We start from the raw sequence: 26,423 nt of genomic DNA, 5'->3' as shown, positions 1-26,423 counted from the left end.
AACCACCACAACAACAAAAAAAAAAAACCAGCCGACGAGGGGGGGGGGGGGGGGGGGGTGAACAAAGGCCTCCTGTAGCGAATCAATGCGTTTTTGTAAGAAAAATATCCATATTTAAAACGTAATAATCAATTTAATCTAGCTTGCGCTCACTGTTGTACACGGAAGCAGTTCCGGTCGGATGACGTAAGACGTCGGTGTTGCGCATGCGCCGCTCAGAAGTGACGCACGCGGAAGCGCAGGGGAGAGATCAAAACAAAACAACGGCATCGATTCATTACAGGACGCCTTTGTTCACCCCCGGAGCCATGTGAGGCACTTTTTATTATGGAAGGATGCGCTTCATTTAACTTCTTTTGGACTGATGAACTGCAACACCCACTGACTGCCATTAAACAGATTGGAAGATCAAAGACAATTTTTAATATAACTCCGATTGGATTCATCTGAAAGATGGAATTAATATACCTAGAATGCCTTGAGGGTGAGCAAATAATTGGCTAATCTTCATTTTTGGGTGAACTATCCCTTTAAGGATGATTGTTTCAAAAATATATTTAGATACACTTTAAAATGTTAATGTCATTGTATTCAGTTGAAAAGAGAAGTTAGTTCTGAGAAAGGATCATTAGGATCATTTGTTTGCAGATGCTACTTGCTTTGATTTTAGTCATTTTTGCTATGCTTTTTAAAGTTCACACAGCTGTCACAGTATTAACCACAGATTTATTTCATGCGAACTGTGCGTTTGACAGAAATGAACAAACAATAACATCTGCATTTGTTTGAAAAAAAAAAAGTTTTTTTTTAAAGACACTTTCTTGAACATTAATTTGTTTATTTTATGAAGCCTACTGTATCATTTTTGATATGCAAATTTATAAGGCCTCTAAACTGTCAACATGATAACGAATTTGCAGAAAACACAATCTACACTACATTCGTCTGTCATCTAATTGATATTTTATACTTTTAAGTAATTAAATGGCCCTCTAGTATCATTTAAAAACATCCCCCTTCAAGTTGTGGTACTCTTTGTCTTCTGTCTTTTTGCTGTGAAGTAAACATAACAATAACTTTTATAATGATATCAACATTTTTAAAATTAACATTTACTGGCCTAAAGTCACTTTACAACTGATATTTATATTAAATTTATGTAAGCACTCTGCTGTACTGTATAAAGATCTCATTGATTTGCATTACAAACGATCAGAATCAGTTATATTATTTCTATATAACATTTTAGTAACACTTTACTTAAAGCCTTTATGTATAGTGCATTATAAAAGTAGCTTTAATGCATTGTCTTTTTAATGCACCTTATAATGCATTGTACAATCTCATGAATAATTGTAACCACAGTTAATACATTATAACACTTATCAATTCATTGTTACACTATGCATTTTAAATTCAGTTATTATTTACGACAAGATATAATGCATTACAATGCTCATTATGAATAATTATAATTCGTTATACTCTTTAATAACCCTTTATAATGCAATCTACATAGTGTTACAAAAATGTGTTTTATATTATCTTGTCACATAAATAATAAAAATATCAGCAGCTGTTTGGGCCTCTGATTAAAATGTAGTTTTTTATTTTTATTTTTTATCCTCAGTCAGCTTCATATTCTCACTATATAATAGTATATGAGCCATAAAAGCCTAGTGTTTATTATCGTCCAAAAGTTCAATTAACTTTTTCAATTTCAAAAAATAAAATAAATTCTGACTGTCATTTAATATGTCAGGCTTTAAAGGGTTAATGTTATTTACTGCAATGACATTCAGGCATTTTTAAATGTCACTCCAAAGTGGGGCTACAGTATACAAGATTGTTGCTAATACCATAAACAAGTAATTTACTTGCAACTCCACTGCTGACCACAGGAGGTGCTGTTGGCTTGTTTTATGCATTCTTCTGATTTGCTCCTCTTTGCGTGTCCTTGTTTTGTGATGAGTGAAAGTGCTGTTAAGGGACTCTCACAACTGGAGAGATTAACACTGCCTTATTACAGCCCACCCCCACCCCCCTACACACACACACACACACACACTTTGAAAGCCTCGTGAGTACTTTCACTCCTGAGCAGAAGGCTGTTATGTGAAAGCACAATGAGTTTGTCCACCATTTGGAGGTCATACAGACTTTCGCGCTTTCTTGCCTTACCTCGGGAATCATACTCCATCGTGGCTTCCTCTCCGCTGTGACCTGTCAGACAGCAGATATTCATGAGCGTCTAGGACGAGCGCAGACGGCCAGTGGCATTTTAGACTGCACTAATGCAGTGGGCGGCCTGGAAGCTGGACAGCCTTTCGCTAAACTGCAGCACTGCAAATATTCCCAGCAGCACACTGGTCCTGTCAGCCAGAGCTCGCGTACTCTTTAAGGTTAGACCCATGTTGCCAAGGAGACGGAGCAGCACTGTGTGTGTAGTTCTGTGATACCGTTCCTCTGCTCAACCTGTGACTTGTTCCTGTCAAAGCTGTGGTTTGACTTGTTCACAGTGGTTACTAAATAAATCTACACTTGCGTTTGCATTTGCTCTAGGAAAATCATTCTGATGTTCAGTGAAGAAACTGATTTGGGAGTTTGATATGGTAAATATTTGCCTGTTTATGATTTTCATACATTGTCGTATTGACCTGGGCAAACATGCTATCAAAAAAGTAAAGTAACACAAAATAATAAAATAAAATAAAATAATAAAATAAAATAAAACCTAATTAAAATGACAAACACACAATAAAAAGTAAAAGTAAAGACAAATTCTAAATATGTGACCAAATCAAAAATAGCAAATGAAAATGTGCAAAATATCAATTATATTGATATAAAATGTATGTATTTTTAAATATATATACAATATATAATATACTAAATGTGTGTGTGTATATATATATATATAACTAAATAAACAAATGTGTTTAATACTAAATTAACTTGTTTAAAGGGGTCATATGATGCAATTTCAATTTTTCCTTTCTCTTTGGAGTGTTACAAGCTCTTGGTGCATAAAGAAGATCTGTAAAGTTGCAAAGACTAAAGTCTCAAATCCAAAGAGATATTCTTTATAAAAGTTAAGAGTCAACCACGCCTACCTAAAACGGCTCGTTCTAACACGCCTCCACATGTCTACGTCACAATGTGGGAAGATTTGCATAATGCCGCCCAAATGTTCACGCAAAGAAAGAAGGAGTAACTTTTATTATCACTGTATTATTGTTGCCGCCGCCGCCAAGTCGTGAAGGCACTGTGTGATTCGTTGTGAAAGCGAAACTACTTTGTTTGGCCTTCCAAAAGAGGACGATATCCGCTTCGTCATGCCTAGAGCTGATCCGTGCTGGTCACCGAGGAAATACATTAACTTTGCGCTGTGGATCGCCGGATCGTCTTGCACCGTGGACGAAGCGGAGTCCAGCCTGGGGTCGTCACATGTGGTTGCTACAAGACCGCCAGCCATCGAATCCGCCTGCCGCCGCTCACTCTAACCTGCTGGCCGTTTCTCACTCTAGCCCGCCGTGTGTGACGCTGTGTGTTTCGTTGTGAAAAAACGGCTCGTTCTAACACGCCTCCACATGTCTACGTCACAATGTGGGAAGATTTGCATAATGCCGCCCAAATGTTCACGCAAAGAAAGAAGGTGTAACTTTTATTATCACTGTATTATTGTTGCCGCCGCCGCCAAGTCGTGAAGGCACTGTGTGATTCGTTGTGAAAGCGAAACTACTTATTTAAAGAATTTGCCACTGAAGATTCAAACGCGAGTTTTGAGCAGTGTAGAGTAGCACTTGTTGTTTGTCGTTTCTCCAGACATGGTTTTATGTTTACGCAGCGCAACGTGTAAAAAGACAGTATAAGTCATTATAATCAGTAATTATGTCCCCACTGGATGAAACAAATGCCTCGTTTGTAATGGGTTTTATTGTTTTTGTCTTGTCGTGCCGGGGACACAGGGCATTACAGTATGGTAAGGGGCATAACATTTCCGTCACACGCTTGAGGTATTCAGCCAATCACAACGCACTGGATAGCTGGCCAATCAGAGCACACCTCGCTTTTCAGACCGATGAGCTTTGTAAAAATCGTTTCAGGAAGGCGGGGCATAGAGGAGCAACAGTAATGTACATTATGTGGAAAATAATGTGTTTTTTTAACCTTAAACCGCATAAACACATTTCATTACACTTCAAAGTAATGTTCTCTTTTAGCAACGTCATATGACCCCTTTAAAAGGCTCTTGTCTTTCATGATTAGTTTATTTTTTATTTATTTACTTTTTTGAAAATTTGGTGTTTCTTTTCACTTTTTATGTATTTATTTATTTACTGTTTTATTTACATTTTACAAATGTATTGACTTTAAAAGAATGTGCAAGAAAATGCTTAGTTGCTAATGTCTTGCAAGTGCACATTGCTGGGTTTTTTTTCCTGTTTTTTTTCTACGTCTTATGTTGAGCATTGTGTGTTTAAGATTGTGCTTTTGGCACTGCATATCACTGTGAGTGTAAATGCCCCTTGGTAATGTTCAGTTATCCTGAACGACATTTCTCTGTGACAACTCCCAGAAGCTGCTGTGCGTGTTTGCGTATGTGTTTTAAGCTCTTTTAAACCCGTTTTTGAATGTAAGAATGCATTCTCTATGCATGCCCCCAAAACTGGTAGAATTCTACCACCTCTTTCATTGAAGATGTCCATACAGTATGTAGAAGGAAGCTTTCTATACTTTTGTCTTTTTTACTGTATCTTCCTCCATTTTTCTCCCTCTTTGTCTTTCACTCTCATTCTTTTTCTCTGTCTCTTTCTTATTTTCTTTTGTCTTTTGGCTCTTTGCAGAGGAAGAAGTGGAAAATTTCAATGTTTCCAGCTTGCAGGAAGAGGTGTTGCAGAACATCGAGGCTGACAGCTTCTGGTGCATGAGCAAGCTCCTGGACGGGATTCAGGTAAATTGATTCCCTATCTGCCAGTGTGCGGGCCTGATGCATTCTCTCTGTCTGTCTGTGTGTGTGTGTGTGTGTGTGTGTGTGTGTGTGTGTGTGTGTGTGTGTGTGAGAGAGAAAGAGTAGAGCACCGCTGGGAAAGAGACGAATGTGTCGCGGCGAGATTCCCCTGCGTGTAGGTGCCCTGTCCCGTTTCCTCTCCTTGCCTTTCCTCGCTCGGCCTGTCCAGGAATAAAATCCATGATGAATATTCTCACTCCGCACCACAGGCAGGACGCAACCTCCTTATCCAAAGGGCCTGGCGGTGCTCGAATTGTCATGGGAAAGCAAAGCGACCCCCCGCCCCACATTCACTTTGTCTTGCCTGCCTCGTCTCTAATTGATTTAAGGCCATAAAACACCCGTGCTGTTTACGCAGCAGAGATGGGGACCCACGTTGCAGTATAAAGCTAGGTGGTTGCAGTCCTCATCCCCATATTTCCACAGCCCTCTCCCCTAGAAGACAGCAAAAGATTCCCGTGCGACCTGCTCTGTCACTTTTTTCCTCCTTGTTGATAAAAGACTCTGTAATTGGGTGCTTCTGCAACTGTGCGCACTTTTGGCCCTGTGGACTTAGAAATTAAACTCACTTACAACACATTTTTCACTTAAATGGTTAATTTGTTTGTTTGTCTGCTAACAGCGTCCAACAGTAGGAGAAAAGCATTTTTTTTTTTTTTTTTTTTTCTTTTTCTTTTTCTTCTTAAAGACCCGAAGATTTTAACATTTGAAGATTGAAAGTCAGAGTCTGGGAAAAGTAGCAAAAAAAAAAACCCACTAATGAAGGTGAAACATATTGAAGACAGTAACAAAACAAAGGGAAAAAAATGGAAACCTGTTAGTTTTCATAAAATTCAACCCTTGAGACACCAAAGCGCCCACAGTTGAAGAAACACCCAATTACAGCGACGTGTTTGAAGTGCGTATAGGCAGGAATGTACGATTGTCTCTTCACACATAAAGAGCATTTGTATGCAGAGAATCAACCTTCCTCACTGGCATTAGATTGAAACGCTCTCCAGGCCCTCCAAAGCTTTTGTGGTATTTTGTCTCTAATTACTGCGGTAATTTGTGTGTACAAAGCAGATTCTCTTAGGTGCTAATGATTTTTCTCCACCCTTTGTTTTCCTTACACCTTCACACCATGGCAGCTGATAGCTCTGAACATTTGCTCGCAAGTTGTTAGCGTCGGCAGCACCGTGCTCTCTGCATGTGCGTGTCGGTGTTTTTGAGTGGTTGATAACTCTGAGTGTAGATTTAGCGTGATTTTATAGTCTCAGCCATGCGTAATTGTGTTCGGGTCTCAGGAGAGCGCTTGCATTTAGAAGCGTAGGGTAGAAAAAATAGTTAATTACAAGTATTTTATTTCCCTCCTGTGTTTGACAATAGAGAGTGATATCATTGCTATTGTCATGTATAATAATTTAGATGGCACTTTATGATGTATATTCAGGAATAACTATAAAAGGGGTTTTGTTTATGCGTCAACCTTTGTTAAAAGAGTATTCAAAGCTTGCAGCGTTGTGCATCAAATGTACAGCTGTACAACAAATACAGCTCTATGAATAGTTTCTTTGACATACTGATGATAACCACAGATAATAGTTCCTCAGTTTGTAAAAACAAACACAGATTGTATTTTCTGTAATGCATTTGCAAGTATGGCTTGTAGGTGTTCTTTTGTGCACAGCTATATCTTACTTGAGCTGTGAAGTTGTATAATTCGCTATTGTCCTAATTGGATAAAGTTTTGGTTTTGTAGTAATTCCTGTAGTTTGGTCGATTTAAATAATACTTTAAATTGTGATTTTATTGCACAAGCATCATTTTTAGTATTGTGACTGTACTTTTAAAATGCATGTAACGTTGTTCATGTGTGGTCACATATTCTCACGTGTCATTCCATATTTGTGATATTTAGATTGAGATTTTTAGATACTTAAGCCTGCTTTCGGCCATCACAAAGAGATATTGCTGTTTTTCGAACACCTAATGTACAAGTTATATATATATATATATATATATATATTTTTTTTTTTTTTTTTTTTTTTAAATGGACTTCCATTGTAAGTGCATAAACTTTTTTTTTTTTTTTAAACAAAACACATTTAAGCAAGGAATATTTAATTATTTTAAACTTGCATTGAACTCGGAACATTCCTTTAAAAAAGAACGAGTCATGAGCAGGATATGAAAAACAACACTCGTTTGTTCAGCAGAAAGTACCACATTCAAACATGCATTTAAAACAGAAAGAGGATAGTGTGCATATTTGGGAGAGTTTTTTGTGATCATGCAGCTATGAGCCAGCGGTTGTTCTCCTCTGCAGTCTGTTCTCTTTAAAGTCAAACTAAATGCTTGCTTGAAGGGTTATGACTTATTAATAGGAAGACCTTAAGCCCCTGGAAAAAATGACTGCATTGTTTGTCCCTTGCTAGCTGAGCTGGTTGCTGTGTGTACACGTGTGGATCCATTAGGAGCAAATCCATCTGTATTCTCAGCCCTGAAGAGGGGAAATGAGAAATGGGTGTTAAAGCAGGCAGCTCACTGCAGAAGCCATTATCTGTGATGTCCAACCCTCAGGCCAGGACACCACAAAGCAGCTTCTGCCTCAGGACTGTGGGAGTTTGTCTCTATTCGTCTCATATTGCAAATCAACACGGTCGTCCTGAAGGACCACCGCAGCCTGCGTTTCTTCTCAAAACAATTCTTTCATCTAAAAGCATGCCACAGCATTTATTGGCCTAACTGTATTAGCTTAAATTTGCGACTGTAATTTTAAAAAATGAGGCTGCCAATTGCGAGAGTCAGGAAAATGCTATAGGCCTATGTGATCAAAAAAGATTCACAAAACAGTTTCACAAACTTGTGCATGAGTTAGTGATTTGAATCAGACTTGCTCAGTCTGTGAATTGTTGCTACTGAGTTTTCAAGCCTCAAAAAAAAATTTTTTTTTTGGTTTGAACCAGGAACCATTACTCCTTTATTATTGTTCAAAATATTATTGCCATATTTAGCGTAGTCTGGTTTTGTAATTGTAATTATTTTGAATAGAATTGTAATTTTGAAATGGTTTTAAATTTTTTTTATGTTTATTAGTGAGAGGTGAGGATTACCTGTGTGTGTGTGTGTGTGAATTTACTTATTTATTTACCTATCTATCTATCTATCTATCTATCTATCTATCTATCTATCTATCTATCTATCTATCTATCTATCTATCTATCTATCTATCTATCTACTTATTTACTTGCACTGAATGTCTTTAAACACTATGTCTGTAAAAGGGTTGGTTATGAATAATGGTTTATGCTTAAAAATTATTAAATAATTGTATTAGGCTTATTATTTGGGTTGAGACACCCCTCGAAAACCAATGTTTTTCCTTTTTGGGCAGAATTTGCTTTTCTGACATTAAAATAGTCCATTCACATGATTTGTGTAGATTTTTTTTTTTTTTTTTTTTACTACAAGTATAGTATAGTTAGCTTTTAGTTTGATGGTTTTATATGAATTTATTTGAGAACAGTCTTCAGGTAAGTTTGGTTACACTTTATATATAGTGCATTAAGTATTTTTAATACATTGACTATTCCTTGTAATGTACCTCATAATGCATTGTATGACCTCATGAATAAATGTAATATGTAAGGCATTACAACATACTAGGGCTGTGCAAAAAAATCGAATACGATTTTCATGCGCATCTCGTCACTAAAGCCGCTTCTGGTCATTAGTAGTAAATCTCCAGCACGTGCTTTCAGATGGAGCGGCATTTACTGCACAGAGCTGTAGTTCACTGACAGGCTACACAAAATCGCGTTCAAAATTGGCAATGAATCGCTTTACTGACAAAATTCGCATGAAAATCGCATTCGATTTTTTTTGCCCAGCCCTACAACATACATCGTGAATACCTTATAAAGCATCCATTCATTTTTTAGAAGAATTTAAAAGTCATTAATAAGTATTGTTAGGTTAATAAATTGAATGTGAATGACAACAGGGGACAACATTTGACAACCATATGTGAATGTTGGAGATGGTAGAAAGTTGACTTATGGTGTACAAACTTTGGAACCAGAATCAGCACAACATTTAGCTTTTATTCTATTTTGGACAGATATAAATATTCTTTAAAAAAACAGAACGAGGTTTATTTATTACACACATAAAAATGTATATAATATTAAAACAAACTCACTTTAGAAGCCACAGGCTCCTAGCAATTTTGAAAAGTCTGGAGCCTCTCTCAAGAATGACTTAAATTGAACTGCATCTCTTGCGAAACACCAAACCGTGATACTTGCCATCTCCAAGTGTAGGAAATTAACGAGGACAGCTGATGTGTAAACACACACACTGAGCAGCAGCTGAAGGAGGAGACCTTTGGACTCTAGTCAGTCATGGTGTAGGGAAGGAGATGAAGCCTGTCGGAGACGGAGTAGATCTGAGACTTCCTGTCAGCAAGAACGTAATTTACTCTCCTCTCACGGTGAACGCTGAGGTGTTTAGTGGGTTGTGTAGAGGTTAATAGTCGACACATGACCTTCCGACTGTGGAGCTTTGGGCGCAGTGATGTTTTGGAAACCATTACGCCAATGAAGTTTGAAAGATAAACCCACTTCTGGGTAACTGCTTTTGGAAAGAGAAAGTTGTTACTTTTTGAAGTTTATTTATTTAATTATTCATTTGTTTGTTTGTTCATTCCCACTATTAAAATACTACTGAAATACTATTAAAATACTGCCTTTTTAAGTATTATGATTATGAGTTTATGATGCTTTTTTGGGGCTTTTGCAGGTTACGGTCCCCAGTCATTTAATAGCATGGAATAAATAAACTATTTACACATGTTTACACTAGTGCATTTTCGTTTTAAAATGCATAACTTTTGCTACGGTTACTCCTGTCGTTTGCACTACTCCTGCGTTGTCCACCCTCGAAAACCAAGACTTTAGAAAATGATCATCCGCAGACCCCGTTTTAGTTTCAAAACTCCGGGGGTTGCGTTTCAGTGTAAACGAACCAAAACTGAGAATTTTGAAAACGATGGCGTGGCTGCCCATATTCGCGCTGCGTATCCTTGATGACCGTGTAAACAATAACATAATGCTCATTGTTGTACCCATAGATATGTATAGGTTGATTCCCCATTTGACCGCTCCAAGTACGCAGATGCATCCACCATCTAAATAATAGGGCATCTACCTGTACATATCTATGGTTGTACATGCATGAATGGTCATGCGACATGCATTTTCGGTTATGTAGTGTGGACAAAGATCGTTTCTGAAACGTAGTGAAAACGCCAGTGTAGACGAGGATCGTTTTCATTTTAAAATGAAAATGCACTAGTGTAAATAAGGCCTAACTAACTAACAACAGCTAAATTTTTCAGATTATTTTGAGTCATACATTTTTGGACACTCAACCAATGGCGCGAGTTGAGCATTTTGCCTAACCAATGGTAGATTAGGAGTGTTCAAGAAACCTGTTTGAAAGCAATCATTATTTTTGCAGTTCCGTTTGGTGACGCTGGTGGTGCAGAAATGACACACTTCAGCTTTAAAGCCAGTGTATGACAGCAGGACTCAAGGGAAAATGCCCTCATATGCTTTAATATACAGAAACTCAAATCTAAGATCAGCTTACTGTTACCAGATGCTCACTTGAACATAGCGGATCTTGTTCAGGTTGGCTGTGTTTCTGTGCTGACACACATGCTGGCACAACAGCCGTGCTTTGACACTGGAGGCCATATGTCAGACTACAACTTGTTGGACAGATTGCTTGGTCTGGGTCCAGTGTTTGAGTGATTAAAGGCATAATTTATATACCATTGATACACTCTAAAGAAAAAAAAAAAGGTACAAAAGTTGTCACTGGGGTGGTACTTTTGAAAAAAATTATACCTTTATACTTTATTTACCCCTTAAGTGTGCATATTAGCTGTGTTTAACTTTTATTTACAAAGCAAGTGTATATTATGTTTCTAGCAGTACAGTATCATAATTTTACAACCTAATCTTTGGTCAAATCACAGCCAGCTAAATCTTCTCTTGAGTGCTTTCCATTTAAATTTATTTTAAAATATACTTTATTTTTGTGATGGCGAAGCTGATTTTTTCCCCCCTCAGAATTCCTTTTTTCAAAAGTACAGCATTTATTTGAAAAACCTGCTGTAGCATGAATATGCACATATGAGAGAGAGAGAGAGAGAGAGAGAGAGAGAGAGAGAGAGAGAGAGAGAGAGTTTATATATTGTTGTTATTATTTTGCACCTATATAATAAGAATCATTGGGGACCATTGCTATTTTGAACCGCATTGATCTTATATGCACAAAAAAAACAAGTTTTTTAAAGTTTTACAAAATTATGCTAGTTTTGAAAGAAATGAGAATGAAAAAATTTACTTTTTTTTTTTAACTATTCCTTTAATACTGTGAACTAAGCAATATGATTTTTTTATCTAGCAAGTAGCGCAGTTCAGAATTTTAGCACTTTCTGCTGCTTGTCAATCAAGTCAGCGGGCCAGAACTTAAAGTTAATTAGCCTAACTGGTTTGTAGTATCTTGGCACATTAATATAGAATTAAATTAATATAGAATTAAAGTGTGGTCACAGAGTGTGGCCTTTCATGGCTTATTGCTTTATTGCTTAATACACTATATACCAAACCCAAAACAACTACTAATGCTGTTAACTTCAAATAAAGATTGATCTCTCTCTCTCTCTCTCTCTCTCTCTCTGTGTGTGTGCAAATACACAAATACTTCATGTGTAGTGAAAGTGGGTTGGTGAGAAGAATGTACATATTTCTATAAAAGCCCATTGCATGATGGAGATAAGCCAAATAAGAGGCATAAGCCAGATAAGAGGTGATGGGGACCCACAGAAAATGCTTGAGGGGGCAGATAGGTGCATTTATATCTACAGGCTTGAGAGTGTGATGGAGGCAGATTATTGAGCTCATGCATACAGCTCTGCTGTGATCTGTTTCACAGTTGGCGCTGCCGATACCTCGCTCGTCTTTGCTCTTCCTTTTTTCTCTGATCAGTGCTTCTCTTTACTGGGCTTCTTGAACCACACTGTTCGTCCACCTATCTTTAAACCCAAGGGCTTCCAGCTGTTTCAGTTTTTTTTTATACTGCTCACACATTTAAAAAGCATGCTCACCAGAATAAAACTTCTGATCAAAACTGCCTCATATCAGCCATCTGTTAAGCCCAGGTGGTTTTTCTTTTTACTCTTGTATACTTTTATCTCACATGCTGACTTGGAGAACTACGGAAATATTTTTAATTGCAGAACAACAAAAATTATTGCATGTGCATCAGTTGGTGTGACCTAGTGGTTAAATATATGGGAGATCAACCGATTGTAGTTCTAATCCCAAATCAGAAGTGTAAGCAAAGTGTACTTGAAGCACTACATGTTGACCCTAACCCCATTTTAAGGCCTGAAAATGACCTATTCAAATTGAAATAGTTTTTTATTTCTCATTACTTTATCATAATACTAGTCTCCTTGAAAAGTATTGGACGTAGACTGCCAAAGGACAATTGAAACAAACTTTCAGAATTACCCTTTACTCTGTTGTCTTATGTGTGATATGCTGCAAACTGCTCCATTCACGTTTCTTTGTTTCCACCCTGCAGACATTTCACACTTTTGCCCCATGTGAGCCTCAAGCATCTGCTGCTAAACTCTTGCTGATTGTCCTTCTATAAAAATATTTTTTGATCTTATGTGCAGTCTCTTTGCCAAATTATTGATAAAATATAATCACATTTGAAAACCGGTGAGTGTGTAAGTGCTATAAACAATGTTAGCACATATATTGTATTTAAGTTCTAATCAACGTGATTTACTGAATACTTGATGTTACACATTCAACAGAGCTTTTATTTTGCATGATTGGTTCTGATACAAACACATATTTTACTGTCACCAGAACATTTCTGGGTCACACTTTATTTTAAGGTCTAATTCTCGCTATTAACAAACCGTTAACTATGACAATTGTCTCAAAAATCTGAATATGTGCTTTATAAGTACTTATAATCAGCCAGTATATTGATAATAGGCATGCTAATAAGCAACTAGTTAATAGTGAGAATTTGACCCTGTACTAAAGTGTTACCCATTTCTGTAATAAAACAATGATTCTCATTTTCTGATCATGTTCAAATATTTTACACCTTTGTTATGTTATATAGTTTATAAATGATGCTATTTTTGAAAATACAGTACTCGGTCAATAAATATACTGTGCACGTGAAATTGTAAATAGTGTGCCTCTTGAGATTGTTTTTTGACTTATTTAAAATTGCACCACTCACTTTATTATGTATAGTTTACTGGGGAGAAGTTAAACAAGTGCAGTAGTCCGTAAATTGTCCCACTCAGTAAGGTTAATGCACCACTATTAGACCCCTTACTGGTTCCTCTGTAAGCGGTGGGATAGGAGGGGGTTTAGGGGTTTGAGCCAGAGGACCATAAACTAATTAATGTTGTAGAGAAGTGGAGCCCCTTTAAAATTGTTTATAAACCATTAGGGGGAACACGATCTCCCGGGGATCTGCCATGCAATTAGAACCAAGGTCAGAGGAACAGCAGAGGGGGAATGGGGCGTGCTCAGTACTGCTGCTGTGGACAGAAAGTGGCATTTACACTGGGGCAAATGCTCGCTTTTATTAATTTCCAAAATAAATAGGTGCCTCACGAGGCCCTTTGTCAGTATAATGCACCTTCAGTGATATTAATGAACCTCTTGCTTATTTAGCCTATTTTTCCCTCTCTGGCTTTCCCCCCTTTCTCTCTCTCCTCTTTTTTTCTCTCTGTATGCCAACTTAAAAGAAAAAGAAATGGAACCATTTGCGACCATTTTGCACCTTGCGGCTCTTGGGGGTTGGTGTCAAATACAGAAATGGAACATGTGAAATTGGCTAAAGAAGGGAGAAAGGGAATTGTTAATCATTCATTTACTAAAGAGAAGCAAATGTTGTTGTATTCTGTCCCAGTTTACACTAGGAGACCCCTTGTTGTATTAAAACCTATGGCATTCGGTGTGTTGCATAAGCAACAAAGACTGGAGGTAAACAGTCCCTGTTGTATTTACCCGAGATCAGGCCTGTAGGTAATATATCCATTTATTATCTCTCTCATCTGTTATTTCCCCCACCCTGGAACATGCTTAAACAGCCAGGACAAATTAATTGCCTGTGGAGCTTACGAATTTCTGATAATCAGATAAATATTTGCATGCAGTGGTGGCACACACTAAAGAAAATGGGGCCTGAGGTCTTAACAATTTGATTTGGCCAATTGGTCCCCTGCTTCGTCGGAACAGTTTATTGACTGGAAGTGCGGAGCTGCGGATTGCATCGACACATGCTCAGACAGTTGCCTGTCAGCCTATTCTTCCATCTCTTACACAGTTAGCACTGATTAATGCTTGATCTTTGACACTCATGCCAAGTCAAGTTCCAGCCTTCAACACATGATCTTTGAAGTGTCTACGCTGGATGTCAGAGCTCTTGCCGGAAATGCGTCCTATGGTTTTTTTGTGAATTTTCCGGCAGACCCTAGGGGTTGTCGGAGAATACAGATGAAGTGATCCACTTTCATCCTTATCAGATGGGCTCCTCTCAGAGCAAAGGGTTTGAGATGTCCTTCACTTTTGCATGCTGAGACCAGAGATACTACAACCAATACCATCTCAGCAGCGCTCTTGAGACGCTCAGATGTGTTGCCTCAATCTGTTTTTTTTCTTTTTCTCACACTTTTCTCTCTCTGTGAAGAACACAGTACTGGGCCAGCATGTAATTTTACTCGTTTCCCCCTGGGCCGACACGGCCCTGTGCACAGTCAGGCTATTTTCTGAACTGTTGTTTAAGCAAGAGGGGGCTATTGTCTCATATTTTGGCTCAGCACATGAGGGATAATGTGACTCAGAGCAAATACGCCGACCGCGTGCAAGAGTAGCGCTGTTTTATTCCACGTGTGTATCAGTGTTGCACGAGGGCTGCAGCAGGGGCCGCTCTTTTGTTTTAGGATGCTGTGTTATCCTCCTGCCCCCCTGCCAATTATATTCAATCAGCCACTCTTGAGGAAGTGGTAGCAGGAAAAGCTTGAGTTTTCTGCTTGGCTGCCGCTCTCTCCTGTCCCTCTTTTACTGACAGCCGTATGCCTCCGTCGCAGCTCACTGAGCCCCTCAGTCAGATGTCTGATAGTGCAGCCTGTCGCTCATATTCTTCCTGCCACATAATCTCCCTCATTAACTCTTCTCTAAGCGTGCACATGCAAAGTACTAAACTCATGAACCATACCTTTAAAAGAGAAATCCATCAGCCCCTGGCCACGATAACATGAGCAATGCACATTGTACAAATGCACTGTCTCAAGTGTCTTTTCTTGTCTATCAAGATAATGTAAAGGCTATGCCATGAAATTAATGGAAGAGAGACAACAGATGTTAAGCAACCAAACGTGATACTTCTGTCAATCATTCACCAATCATTCCATCTGCAAAAGCTCTTAAATCTTATCTACATTCTTTTCAGCTTGGTGCACTGCACCAGACTTGACATCATTAATGCTAAAATGTCTTTGGTTCTTGAGTGTCTTGTAACTGAAAATGTCCTGCACCAATTCAAATGTGTTTAATGGACAATGTGATATGAGATCTTTAGAGTAATTGTATGTCTTCAGAATAGTTTGAATATAACTCATGGGACCTATAGTCTACTTGCATGGTGTCGTTTTTATCCATTTTGGAGTTTAACTGTTATGGTGAATAGTCTTCAAATTGCCCTTCTGTATTCCACAGGGGAAGGAGAAACATGAGTTTGCAGCAACACAAGGTTGACGTAAACATTTGCAGATTTTTCTTATTTTTTGAGTGAACTATTCTTCTAAGCCCCTGTGACTGACATAGAAAAGAAGACTATGGTCGATTTCAAAGAGTGAACTAGGGAAGCAGTGAATGCAGTCATTGAAAGGTTCAGAATATAAGCTCATGATCCTGGATGTTCATATTCTGCATTGGTGGGTTATTTCTGATCCAGCTTCGCCTGGAAGAGCAGAAGCGATTGAGAGCGGAAAAGAGGGCTGCTTAGACAAATGGAAAGGCATCAGCAGCCACAGAGAGAGTGTAAAAGCCCTTTTCTCTCCATGAATAACACAAAGCTGAGCTCTTATTATGTGCTCTGGTTATCATGGGTCGTCATCACAGCTCCAAATCCTTTCAGCAGGTTTGTTGTTTGCATCAAGCAGATCTTTCCACAAGTTCTTATCAAAGGGCTGGTCTTAATCTCCTCAGATTTACAGCTATTTATTCTCACATATTTAGAAAAAAAGTCACCATCTTCTGTTGATCTCGGATCACCTTTTTTGCCTTGTTCTTTTTCACTCAGCGGAGAAATCAGTCCCTTTGTGGGTAGTGTCAAAGGGAGATTAGTAATCTACTGAAGGTGAGTGATGGACGTTTTGGAGAGTATAACATAGTCCAAAAAAGCTTCAGCTGGGAAGCTCCAGTCACTTTACCAGATCAAAGATGGATTGAGTAAAAAAGGATGCCACAAAGCTTCAACTTGTTCCCCAGCCAAAGCTTTAAACAAATCCCTGGAAAAGAGGATGCTTTCTAAGGCGCATTGAGCGGAAAATTTGGCACCTGCTTGTATCATCAGAGCTCTTCTTGTCACAGCATGTTATAGAGGTGCAAGTCAAACCCTTCCTAGTTCTTCTTTTCAAGATTATAGAGTTTCTTCAGCTCGGTTCAAAGCTGGTTAATGATATTGCTGTGGAAACCGGATTGTTTACAGCTCCCAGGGTCCAGTGTGTAAGAGCACCTGCACTTCATTAAAGCACGGGTGCTTTAATAATGCAGATGTAATTACGAAGGTCTCTGGGCAGGCTTAATGCATGCTTAAGACTGACCCACTCTTTCTGCCTCGGAGGTAATTGCATTGCATCCATGTGTCGCCAGAACATGACATACAAGGAGCGAGAGAAAGAGGCATTTAACTTGTTTAGCTCTTGCCATCCAATGGATTTCTTATCAGATGTTGTCTCCAGGGGAATTGCACAGAGTTAAAGCAATGAAGAAACAACAAAATTAAACTGGAGATCTCTTTACGCTCTGTATCCAATTGGAGTGTTGTTGGGAGTCAGCTTTGCCTGTTAACATACACTAGGAAGGAGATGCATCCAAAAGTGGTGTTGCTGGGTTTCTTTTTCTGCAGTGTCTTGCAGGGGAGCTCTGCAAACACCATTTGATTCGACAGAGTATTACTTCTTGTGTATATTAAACAACAAACATGTAATGGGGATGTATCAAATTCCTCATTCCACAAGGAAAACCATAAAAAGCATCCAGTCTGGTGAATCATCAAGAAACTTGTGAAAATACAATGTTCGCTCTTAATGTGAACTACCTGTCCTTTACTTGCATGATGTGGCATGATGCTTACTCTCCAGTGTGCAACTGTTTTCTAAAGCTTTAGAACAGCTTTGGATGATGAACAGATCGAAATTTTAAGTTATTTTTACTGGTAATTTTCCATTTCACATGTTGAACCTTTCAAAGAAATGTCTCTTGGACATAACATTGTCATCAATTTATGTGCATTGTATATTAGTCAAAAAACTAAATTAAACTGATAGTGCCGGGTTTGGCTCAGCATCCCAATGGAGTGTTGTTTCTGAGTCAGGTTTAACATGCACTTAGCACTTGGTAGGTATGCAGGAGTTGGAGCCAAGATTTGCCCACGAGATGCCCTTGTAATATGTTCTCAGATCAGACCTGAGTGTGAGTGCATCTCGAATCATGACTTTCACCCCTTTCCCCACTGCCTGGCCACTTTGCCCTAACTCTCAGGGACTCCTGCAGAGATAGATTAGCCCGGCATAGAGCGTTAATGTTCATTGAGCCACAAGCATCCTCCAGGGTCAGTGCTCCAGCTGAAGATTAGGTGTAGACCTGTGAAAGTAGGCCAAGCACGGACTCGCCCCATCTGTTTCAGTGCCGCCTCATTGTGCTGCCCCTTTAAAGACCTGTTTTGAGGTCACAGCAAAAAGGAGGTGGCTGGTCTTAATGGTCGGGATCCAGCTATTCATGTATTCATCTAAGGCACCTCTGGAGCGCCGAGGCTGCACATCTGAGCCTGAAGGACAGCTGAAATTGTTTATCGGTTAATGACTTCTCTCCCCTCGCGGGTGTTTGCCGCCTCAGCTACTCCCAGGCTACATTAAAGCATCCTGCCTCTCTGAAGTCTCATCAAAGATGGAGCCATAGACCTACTCACATAGTGCAGAATATCTGTCTGTCCACCTTTGCAAGTTGAAGACTGATTGCAAAAATCCTTCTCTTTGTTCAGTCCAGGGTATTTGCACTTGTTGGGGTTGCCAAGACACAGAGGACCATGATATTTGGCAAGCAATTAGGTGATTGTCCAAAGTGTATAATTAACTCTCCTACAATCATTACCTCTTGACAAATTTTGGAACCCTCAAAGAGCCACTTAGAGGTTGATCCAGTGAAAATTGATTGGAGTAAAAAGCCTTCAAGATAATACTGATATTAGTGCAATTTGATGCAAAGAAAAAGGCTAGCTAGCCATTTGAATGTAGTCTCTATACAATTACAGATCTCTTTTGTCACTAAATGTACTTACGCTTCAAGAGTTCGTATGAAGGTGTCCCATTAGGTATGATATAACTCAGACCACTTGATAAGGTGTCACCATTATTGTCACTCACACTGTCATCTCTCCATTTGTCCAATGAAGTTATCCATTTTCATGGTCATTATGACAGTAATTTTAATGTGAAATGTCATCTAAAAATTAGGAGCAGCTTCTGTCTAGCCATGTATTCCAGTAAATGAGTTAGAGAGAATACAAATGTAGACAGTGAAGGTTGAACGCAAAAGTGCAAGGCTATCCTAAAACTTGCTGTGTGTGTGTTGGTGTTTTGTTTTTTTTGTTTTGTTTTGTTTTGTTCATTTTTTTGGCTGTAGTCTGTCCTACACACATTTATATGACCTTTCAAGTTATGAAATTGTTCTGTCATATGCTACATCTTCTCCTCACACGGTTTGGTTTAGGGAGGTGATTTCACAGCAGGTATCGTTGGACCTGTTTACGGCTGAATGTCCCTCTTGCGTACAGCGCATACATGCATACTCCGTCTGTTATTTTCTTTGTACGCATACCTCCTTCACATCAGCAGTTTTATTGCTGTGAATGATGGGTCTACAGCTTCTGTTGATTATATCCATGCCTGACAATCTCAGTTTAGCAAACCACCCAATTTATCATCCCTAACCCACTGCTTGTTTTACGCTGGCTCTCGACAGCTGAACTTGTGCTCCGTTTCTATGGGCAGTATGACTAGGCTATGTTTCCTCCTGCGGCAGTGCAGAAGGAATCCCACTGAGGCTTGGGGAGTGATAGAGGTGGGTGGGGGTCTCTTAAGTAGCTGTCTGGTCAAGAAGGGTCTTTTAATGTAGGCTGAAATGAATGTGGTAATTAAGCGGCACTGTGGGCCACAGGACCTTGATGAATATTATCACTTAATTATAGGATCACTATTCCCAGCATGCAGTTGAGCTCTGCTAGCACACAATTTCTTTCCCAGTGCGGATGGGTGGTGGTGCATGTATTTGTGCATACATATGCATATGTATGGGGTGTGTTCACTGTGTGCCAGTTTCAAGATATTGTCTATCCATTACTCTTACCTACTGATTGTTGCAGTAGAAATAACAACATTACACCAAATAACTTTAACCCATTAGACAACAATTATATTGCAGTTACAATGGTATAATTTTTGAATTCATAAGTGTACATTTTTAAAACCGAGTAACGCTGCTGCATTATGGAGATTTAGGGCTGTAGCTATCGATTATTTTAGTAATCGAGTATTCTACAGATTATTCCATCGATTAATCGGATAAGAAGTAATTTTTATTTATTAAAGAGCAATACTAAATATACAAGAGATAATAAGATAGATCTCTTAAAATAAACAACTAATTTCTTTTCTTTTTAGAAAAATTTACATTTGTATTGCTGAAATTGCATACATTAATAACCATGAAAACTAAACCCATTTAATGTATTTAATTGCCAAATTGCATTCAAAATGCAAATACAAATATATCAATAAAAAAATAAAATACATAAATAAAAATACAAAAATCTATTTCACATTACTTTAAAAAAGGTAAACAGTACAAACTAAAACTAACGCATAAATCAAAATAATAGTAATGTTGTGCAACTTAACTTTCAAGTTTCAGCTTAACTAAAGCCCAAGCATGACATAAGCCTTTACTGTCTTCTTGGAAGGCTTTGTGGCTTTTGTGAGAGGCAAAAATCAGTGGACAGGAAGGTATCTTGGAACAAGAACAAGAGACCATACGCAATTTTGATTGAACCGAATCATTTAAACGGTTGATTCATTCAGGAACGAAACGCCGTCATGTTGCTCAGAGACGCAAAACAGCGCTGTGGCTGTGTTTGGAATTTTTTTGTTGGCAAAATAAAGCAAAAACAGGCAATCTAGTGTCTAAAACATAAGTCTCATAATATTACCTTCTTGTTTATTGAACTGATCACATTTGTAATCATGCTGATTTTAGAGGTGAAAACTGGCACTCTTCGTGTGATATGAACTTTCTTTCTGTGGTATTTTTATGCACAATGGCGTTTAGTCTTTCACAAAACATAGCTAACGTAGGGACATTATAACTAGCCACCATATTGATTTATGGTCTTAAATATGTCCAGTTCTTTTTTTTTTTTTTTTAAAGGCTGGCCCCTGTATTTATACAGTCTATGGTCTGGTCCAGCGTTTATCGGGTTGTGCGCCTGTAATAATGGTCCGTCGGGAAACACGGTGTTCCGTGTGTAGTTACAGTAAATGGACTAAACGAAGCCTCGAGTCAAGTCATTTGCCTCAATGATTTTTTTGTAGTCGAGTTACTCGAGGTATTCAAGGAATCGTTTCAGCCCTAATAGAGAGTAACTGTCCTAAACATCTAATAATTATTACTCATTACTAGTTTACGGCAGTTACTTCACATGATTTCAGTGATGCACATTAACCCTCTGGGGTCCGAGGGTGTTTTGGGGTCGGGAAAAGTTTTGACATGCCCTGACATTTGTGCTTTTTTCAGTTGCATACAAACATTTGAATGTCTAAAGTTTAATAACACTGTAATCAGCACAAACTGGGCTACAATAATATGTGAGCAGCATGTATGTATGTGATTGTGTTTTTAAGAAAACAACGTTAATGTGTGCTTAGTGAAAAACTAAAATTTTAAAGTCACTGAAATAAGGCCATAAAACACATACAGAACATTTGATCACAAGACTTTTGAGAACTGATCTTGAAGTCTAGAGTTTTTGCTTCAAAATTATGTGAAAATCATCTTACTCACTCATTCACAGAAAACACTATATTGATTTAAATTTTCTAAGACACTTTTTGTGTAGAAAAGGTATATGCGAGGGGGCGTGAATGTTCATGCATAATGCTGTGATTCACACCTGAGAAGACAAAGCCCTGCATAATGAGCTGCATAATGAGCTTTTCAGTCAGGTGTGTGACTGAGAGGGAATTGCTACAAGAAAGAATGTGAGGAAAAAATAAATTTATATATTTTTTGTTTGTAGTTTATTTAGAATACATATAACTATCACATAAAATAACTCATGGGAGTGTGTGCATCACATGGTCTTAGCTGTGGTCCAGGTTCTTGTGCAGGCAGGAATTTCCATGACCAAGTGGGCAGCTTTGCTTTGGCTCTCTTTGCAACAGGTTATTTTGCACTCACATCTGAAATAAAAACGCAAGCATGCTGTTTACACAAACTACATTATTAACATTATTATGATTTTCACTGATACTAGTAATAATTTATCGAAACAAAGAACACAATTACCACATAGCAAAAATAGTTTACCATACAGCAAATAAATCAAATGAAAGTAACATCTGTAAAATAGTGAATGCACACTTACTCTAAGATTCTGAATGGAGTTGAAAACTGAACGAGCGTCCCCTTACTGTGAGAGATGCAGGTGAAGGCAAGAGTGGTGTATTCGGTCCTAAAATAATTTTATAAACAATTGTAAGCATTTTTTCCCCACAGTACCTTAGTATAGTATGCATACTTCATGAGAAAACTGAATGCCAATAACAAAGAAACTACATTTTAACACTATCAACCACAAATAATATTACCGTAAAGTCTAGACATAATAAAAGTACAATTACTATACTGTGCACTTACTCAGTATGATTTTCCAGCGAACTCAAAACTGAACGACACGTGTGCCTTCCTTGTGCAATTATGCCAGTGATGCAGCCACAGTCCTAAACGAAAACTGAAACAGTTGTTAACAATTACCAGAAGATGCATAGCTGATAAATAAATTGCGTCACTGATAAGAAAGGACGTGCGTATATGTCTGTCGATGCATCACTTATTTACAGCTCACTTGATACGTTTACACATCAGACGATCGTGAATGCCAATGACCGAGTATAAAACATTCAACATTATAACTCGCATTACTTTTATATCGTTGCTGTCTATTTTATAGAACATAAAAAAAACTTCCTGGCATTGTGAGACATATATGCAGTGAATGACTCTTCATAATGTTTCACTTGATTATACATTTAGTCAGGAATCATGGTTTGGAAAAAGTAACTAGTAAAATATGTACAAGTTATGTCACAGTAACACAATAGCAACTAATGCAAGTAGGCAAATAAAAAAGACTTACTATATCCTCCACTGAATATCACGCCGCGTGTTCTTCTGAGGAAAATCCAAAGCTTATTTCTCTCAGTGCGTCTTCTTCCAGAAGCGAAGAAGCCAAGATTAACTTGAGGAAACGTCTCGCTGCTGTGTTTGCTGTGATGTGGGCGTTTACATGTGCGCGTCTCACGTGGACGATTGTAATAACAAAAGTGCGATCGGCGCGTGGGCATGGTCACGTTAGCGATAATGAAGGCGACGGCCAAGGCTTGACATCGCGTTGGTTTCATACTGATTACTTTGTCGCATAATATTTGTTTTTCATAAATGCTGTATTACTCTTATATGTACGATCAAGTATGAAGGAGCATTTTAGTTCTTTTCGCTGTCATCATTCAAATCTGCAAAAAGTTCCGCTGGCGGAACTGTCGACCCCAGGAGGTTAAAAGTCACAAGTTTATGACAGTGTTGTTCATTGTTAGTTTGAGGTTATGGCAATGTTACTTATTACACATTTATGATATTGGTGTAAACTTAAATAGCGTAAGCTTAAATAGCAACCATTATTATAAGCTCAAACTCTTAATTACCGTTATCATAACTCTAAACAACTCCTGACAAGTAACAGTGTTGTAAACTTGTAACCAGTAACAATGGAACTAACTATAAACCGAAACATGTTAAGCAAATAGTCACAAAATCAGACTCAGGCCCTGTTTACACTAGTGCGTTTTCGTTTTAAACTAGCATTTTTTTAATTAAAATGATCCTCGTCTACGCTGGCGTTTTCACTGCGTTTCTGAATCGATCTCCATCCACACTAGTACACAACCGAAAACGCATGTCACATGAACATTCAATGAGCATGACGTTATTGTTTACACGGTCGTCAAGGTCATCATTTTAAAAATTCTCAGTTTTGGTACATTTACACTGAAACATCCCCAGAGTTTTCAAACTAAAACGGGGTCCGCCGGTGTAAACGACAGACGTAACCGTAGCAAAAGTTATGCGTTTTAAAACGGAATCGCACTAGTGTAAACACAGCCTCAGATTTAATTCTGTTGTAAAGGAATATAGGAAGAATGTTTGTTTGTTTGTTTTTAATTCACACAATTTATACATTTTGCAATTATGTCCTGTATTTCATTGGGCAAATATGTGTACCATTTTAAGTTTCTCATCTTTCTCTCTCCTCCCTTAAGGACAATTACACCTTCGCCCAGCCTGGGATCCAGAGGAAAGTGAAGGCACTGGAGAAGCTGGTCAGCCGGATTGATGGTGCGTACTCTTGGTGAAGCACACCCTACTTAGCTCCGTACTCTCCTTTTTTCTGCCTGTGCCCTCTCTCTCTTTTTATCTCTCACTGTCTCTGACTAACCCATACCCCCAGCCCCCTTCAGCTGCAGTGTCAGCCCCAATCAGTGCACCAGTGCTTTGGCCTTTAGTGGAGAGCGCTCACTGCTCTGGCCAGGAATGCAAAAGGCACTGGAGCATAAGCCTCTCTCATTACTTTCTATTAGGTGACCGAAATCAGAATTCAATGCCCATTTCTTGGAGACAGGAAGCCCTCTCCTCTCCTCCCGCACGAGGCCTCTATCTCCCCAGCCTGCATTAGACCCAATGATTGCTTTAATTTCTGAGAGAAAGACTGCGGTCAGAGCATATTGTTGATGTTTTTACCCCGCTCACTTTGTGTCTATGTGGCAAATAGAGAGAGACTGTGTTTCATTCTCATCAGTTTTTCCGCTATATATAGAGCTGCTTGTTCTTTCCTCCGCTTCTGTTTTGATTGCCTGCTCGATTCTATACTTTTGTTCCAGAAGAAGCTTTTTTGTCTCTTCCAGTTTGATTATTCAGTTATTTATGGGACCTGTCAGAGGGAAATAAGGTTGAAATGTAGCTGATCACAACATAATTTTTGCTTTTCCACTAAAGAAATTCCTCCCTTTACTAAGCACGAAGACAACTACCTTTAGGCTGATGTACTTTACCCACATCTGTCTCCACCAAAAAACAAGATGTACCACCCTGAAACCTGCTAAAACTAGATGTTCCTCTAGTTTGCATCAGTCTATTGGTTTTGATTCGGGTAATTTGATGTATTTCATGGAGACAAGCACATTAACATTGGTTTAATGAATCTGGTGAGCGAGCCTTATCAGTTGAAGACTTTGTACTCAGACTTGTTCTTGAGTAACCTTCACATTGTCAGGCTCCAGAGCTTTTCGCCTGTCACATTTATTGTGTTTAGCCACTCTTGATTACAGATAATGTCTTCTATTAGACATTCAAATGGGGTTTGGAAGTGCCTTTGCAAAGAAACCAATGAAAGGGAACAATTGATATTTGAGATTCATGAAAAGACTCTTGGCTTTTTTTCTGTTTTTTATTCTTCACCAGTTTTCAGCTAAACAATAACTTGTGCTTTGTGAGTAATTATGAAGGATACAGTTAGTTATCCTTCTGGATATGGGTGTACTATAATTGTGTCTTGCTCTGGTATAGTTTTAATATTATTGGAGTCGCAAAATACTATAGAACCCATTATAATCAGTGATGCCATAGGCGCCGATCTGAAAATGATCGGGCACCCACAGAAAAACACAAGATAGTCTTCGTTCATTTTAAGCAATAAGAAATGTATTGCAGCTTGTACGACTTTATTCTCGTTTTCATAGTTCATTTGAGGCAGTTTTTGGCGTTATTTTAATGGTAAATGTCAAGAGTGCATTATTGTAATATGAGAGGGTGCCAGCACGAATCTCTCGGCTTGCAGTAGGCTTGCTCTCCCATATAATGATCATGGCTCCTGCGCTCTCTCAGATATTATGTGTGCGCCCTCAAACTTTTTCCTGTGTATGCGAAAATAAGTGCTTATTGTAAATTGTAGGTATTTATTAAATCATTTTATTTAGTGAAACACAACCCTCATAGAAAGAATGTGTGTATTATTTGGTTACTAAATGTATTTGCAGTCTGTGCATTTTACATTTCGCAAGATACATTTTGTGTAGTAAATTTATCGAACGCACCATCCAACGGAGTATACTCTAGAGAAGAAAAAATGAATTAATAAAAAACTAACACCCAGTATAATTAATTACTGAGTAATGAGAATAACGGGTAGTTAGTGTTTGTGAATTTGCACTCACCTGAAGATCAAACATTTAGAATGTCATGCAACATCTGTGAAATCTTGCTGGTGTGTGCCACTTTCTCTGATATGGTGAAACTCAGCACAAACCTAGAAAACCACAAACACGCACAAGTAAGTGTATAACCAACAATGGATGTAGAAAAGAGAAAGCCGAGTCTGTGTCCTGTCATGTGAGGACCCATCACAGAACTTGCTCTTCAACTGAATAGAAGTTACCTTAAGTGTTGAGGCTCACTCTTTTGTATTCAGCATCCAGCTCAGCCTGCAATTAAAGGAAGTTTGTAAAGGTTTACTACAAGTTTGTAGATTGCTTTTTGTAAAATTAATATATTGCAAAATTCATGTCTGTGTATTAGCTTTAACCTAATTTTGGATTAATACTCTTAGCAGCTAGTTGTTTAAAAACAGACCAAATAAAAATCACATTTACCAGGGTATTTCCCAAAAAAAGCATTGTATGGCTAAGATGATCGTAGAAACATTTGCC

At 38.3% G+C, this 26,423-nt stretch overlaps 1 protein-coding gene across 1 annotated transcript in view; it reads left to right on the top strand.

Moving 5' to 3' along the window:
- Window positions 1–26,423, top strand: part of tbc1d22a (TBC1 domain family, member 22a) — a 149,313-nt gene that overhangs the window by 72,128 nt on the left and 50,762 nt on the right. Inside the window, exons 9-10 of the mRNA XM_016234144.1 lie at window positions 4,848–4,954; window positions 23,982–24,057. Of these exons, the coding sequence (XP_016089630.1) occupies window positions 4,848–4,954; window positions 23,982–24,057 (183 nt within the window). The remainder of the gene's footprint in view (window positions 1–4,847; window positions 4,955–23,981; window positions 24,058–26,423) is intronic.

Source organism: Sinocyclocheilus grahami, unplaced genomic scaffold, assembly GCF_001515645.1.
Source record: "Sinocyclocheilus grahami isolate Dianchi unplaced genomic scaffold, SAMN03320097.WGS_v1.1 scaffold445.1, whole genome shotgun sequence".
Lineage (NCBI taxonomy): Eukaryota > Metazoa > Chordata > Actinopteri > Cypriniformes > Cyprinidae > Sinocyclocheilus > Sinocyclocheilus grahami.
Note: the sequence above shows the minus strand (reverse complement) of the source record. Positions and strands in the feature narration are given on the sequence as shown.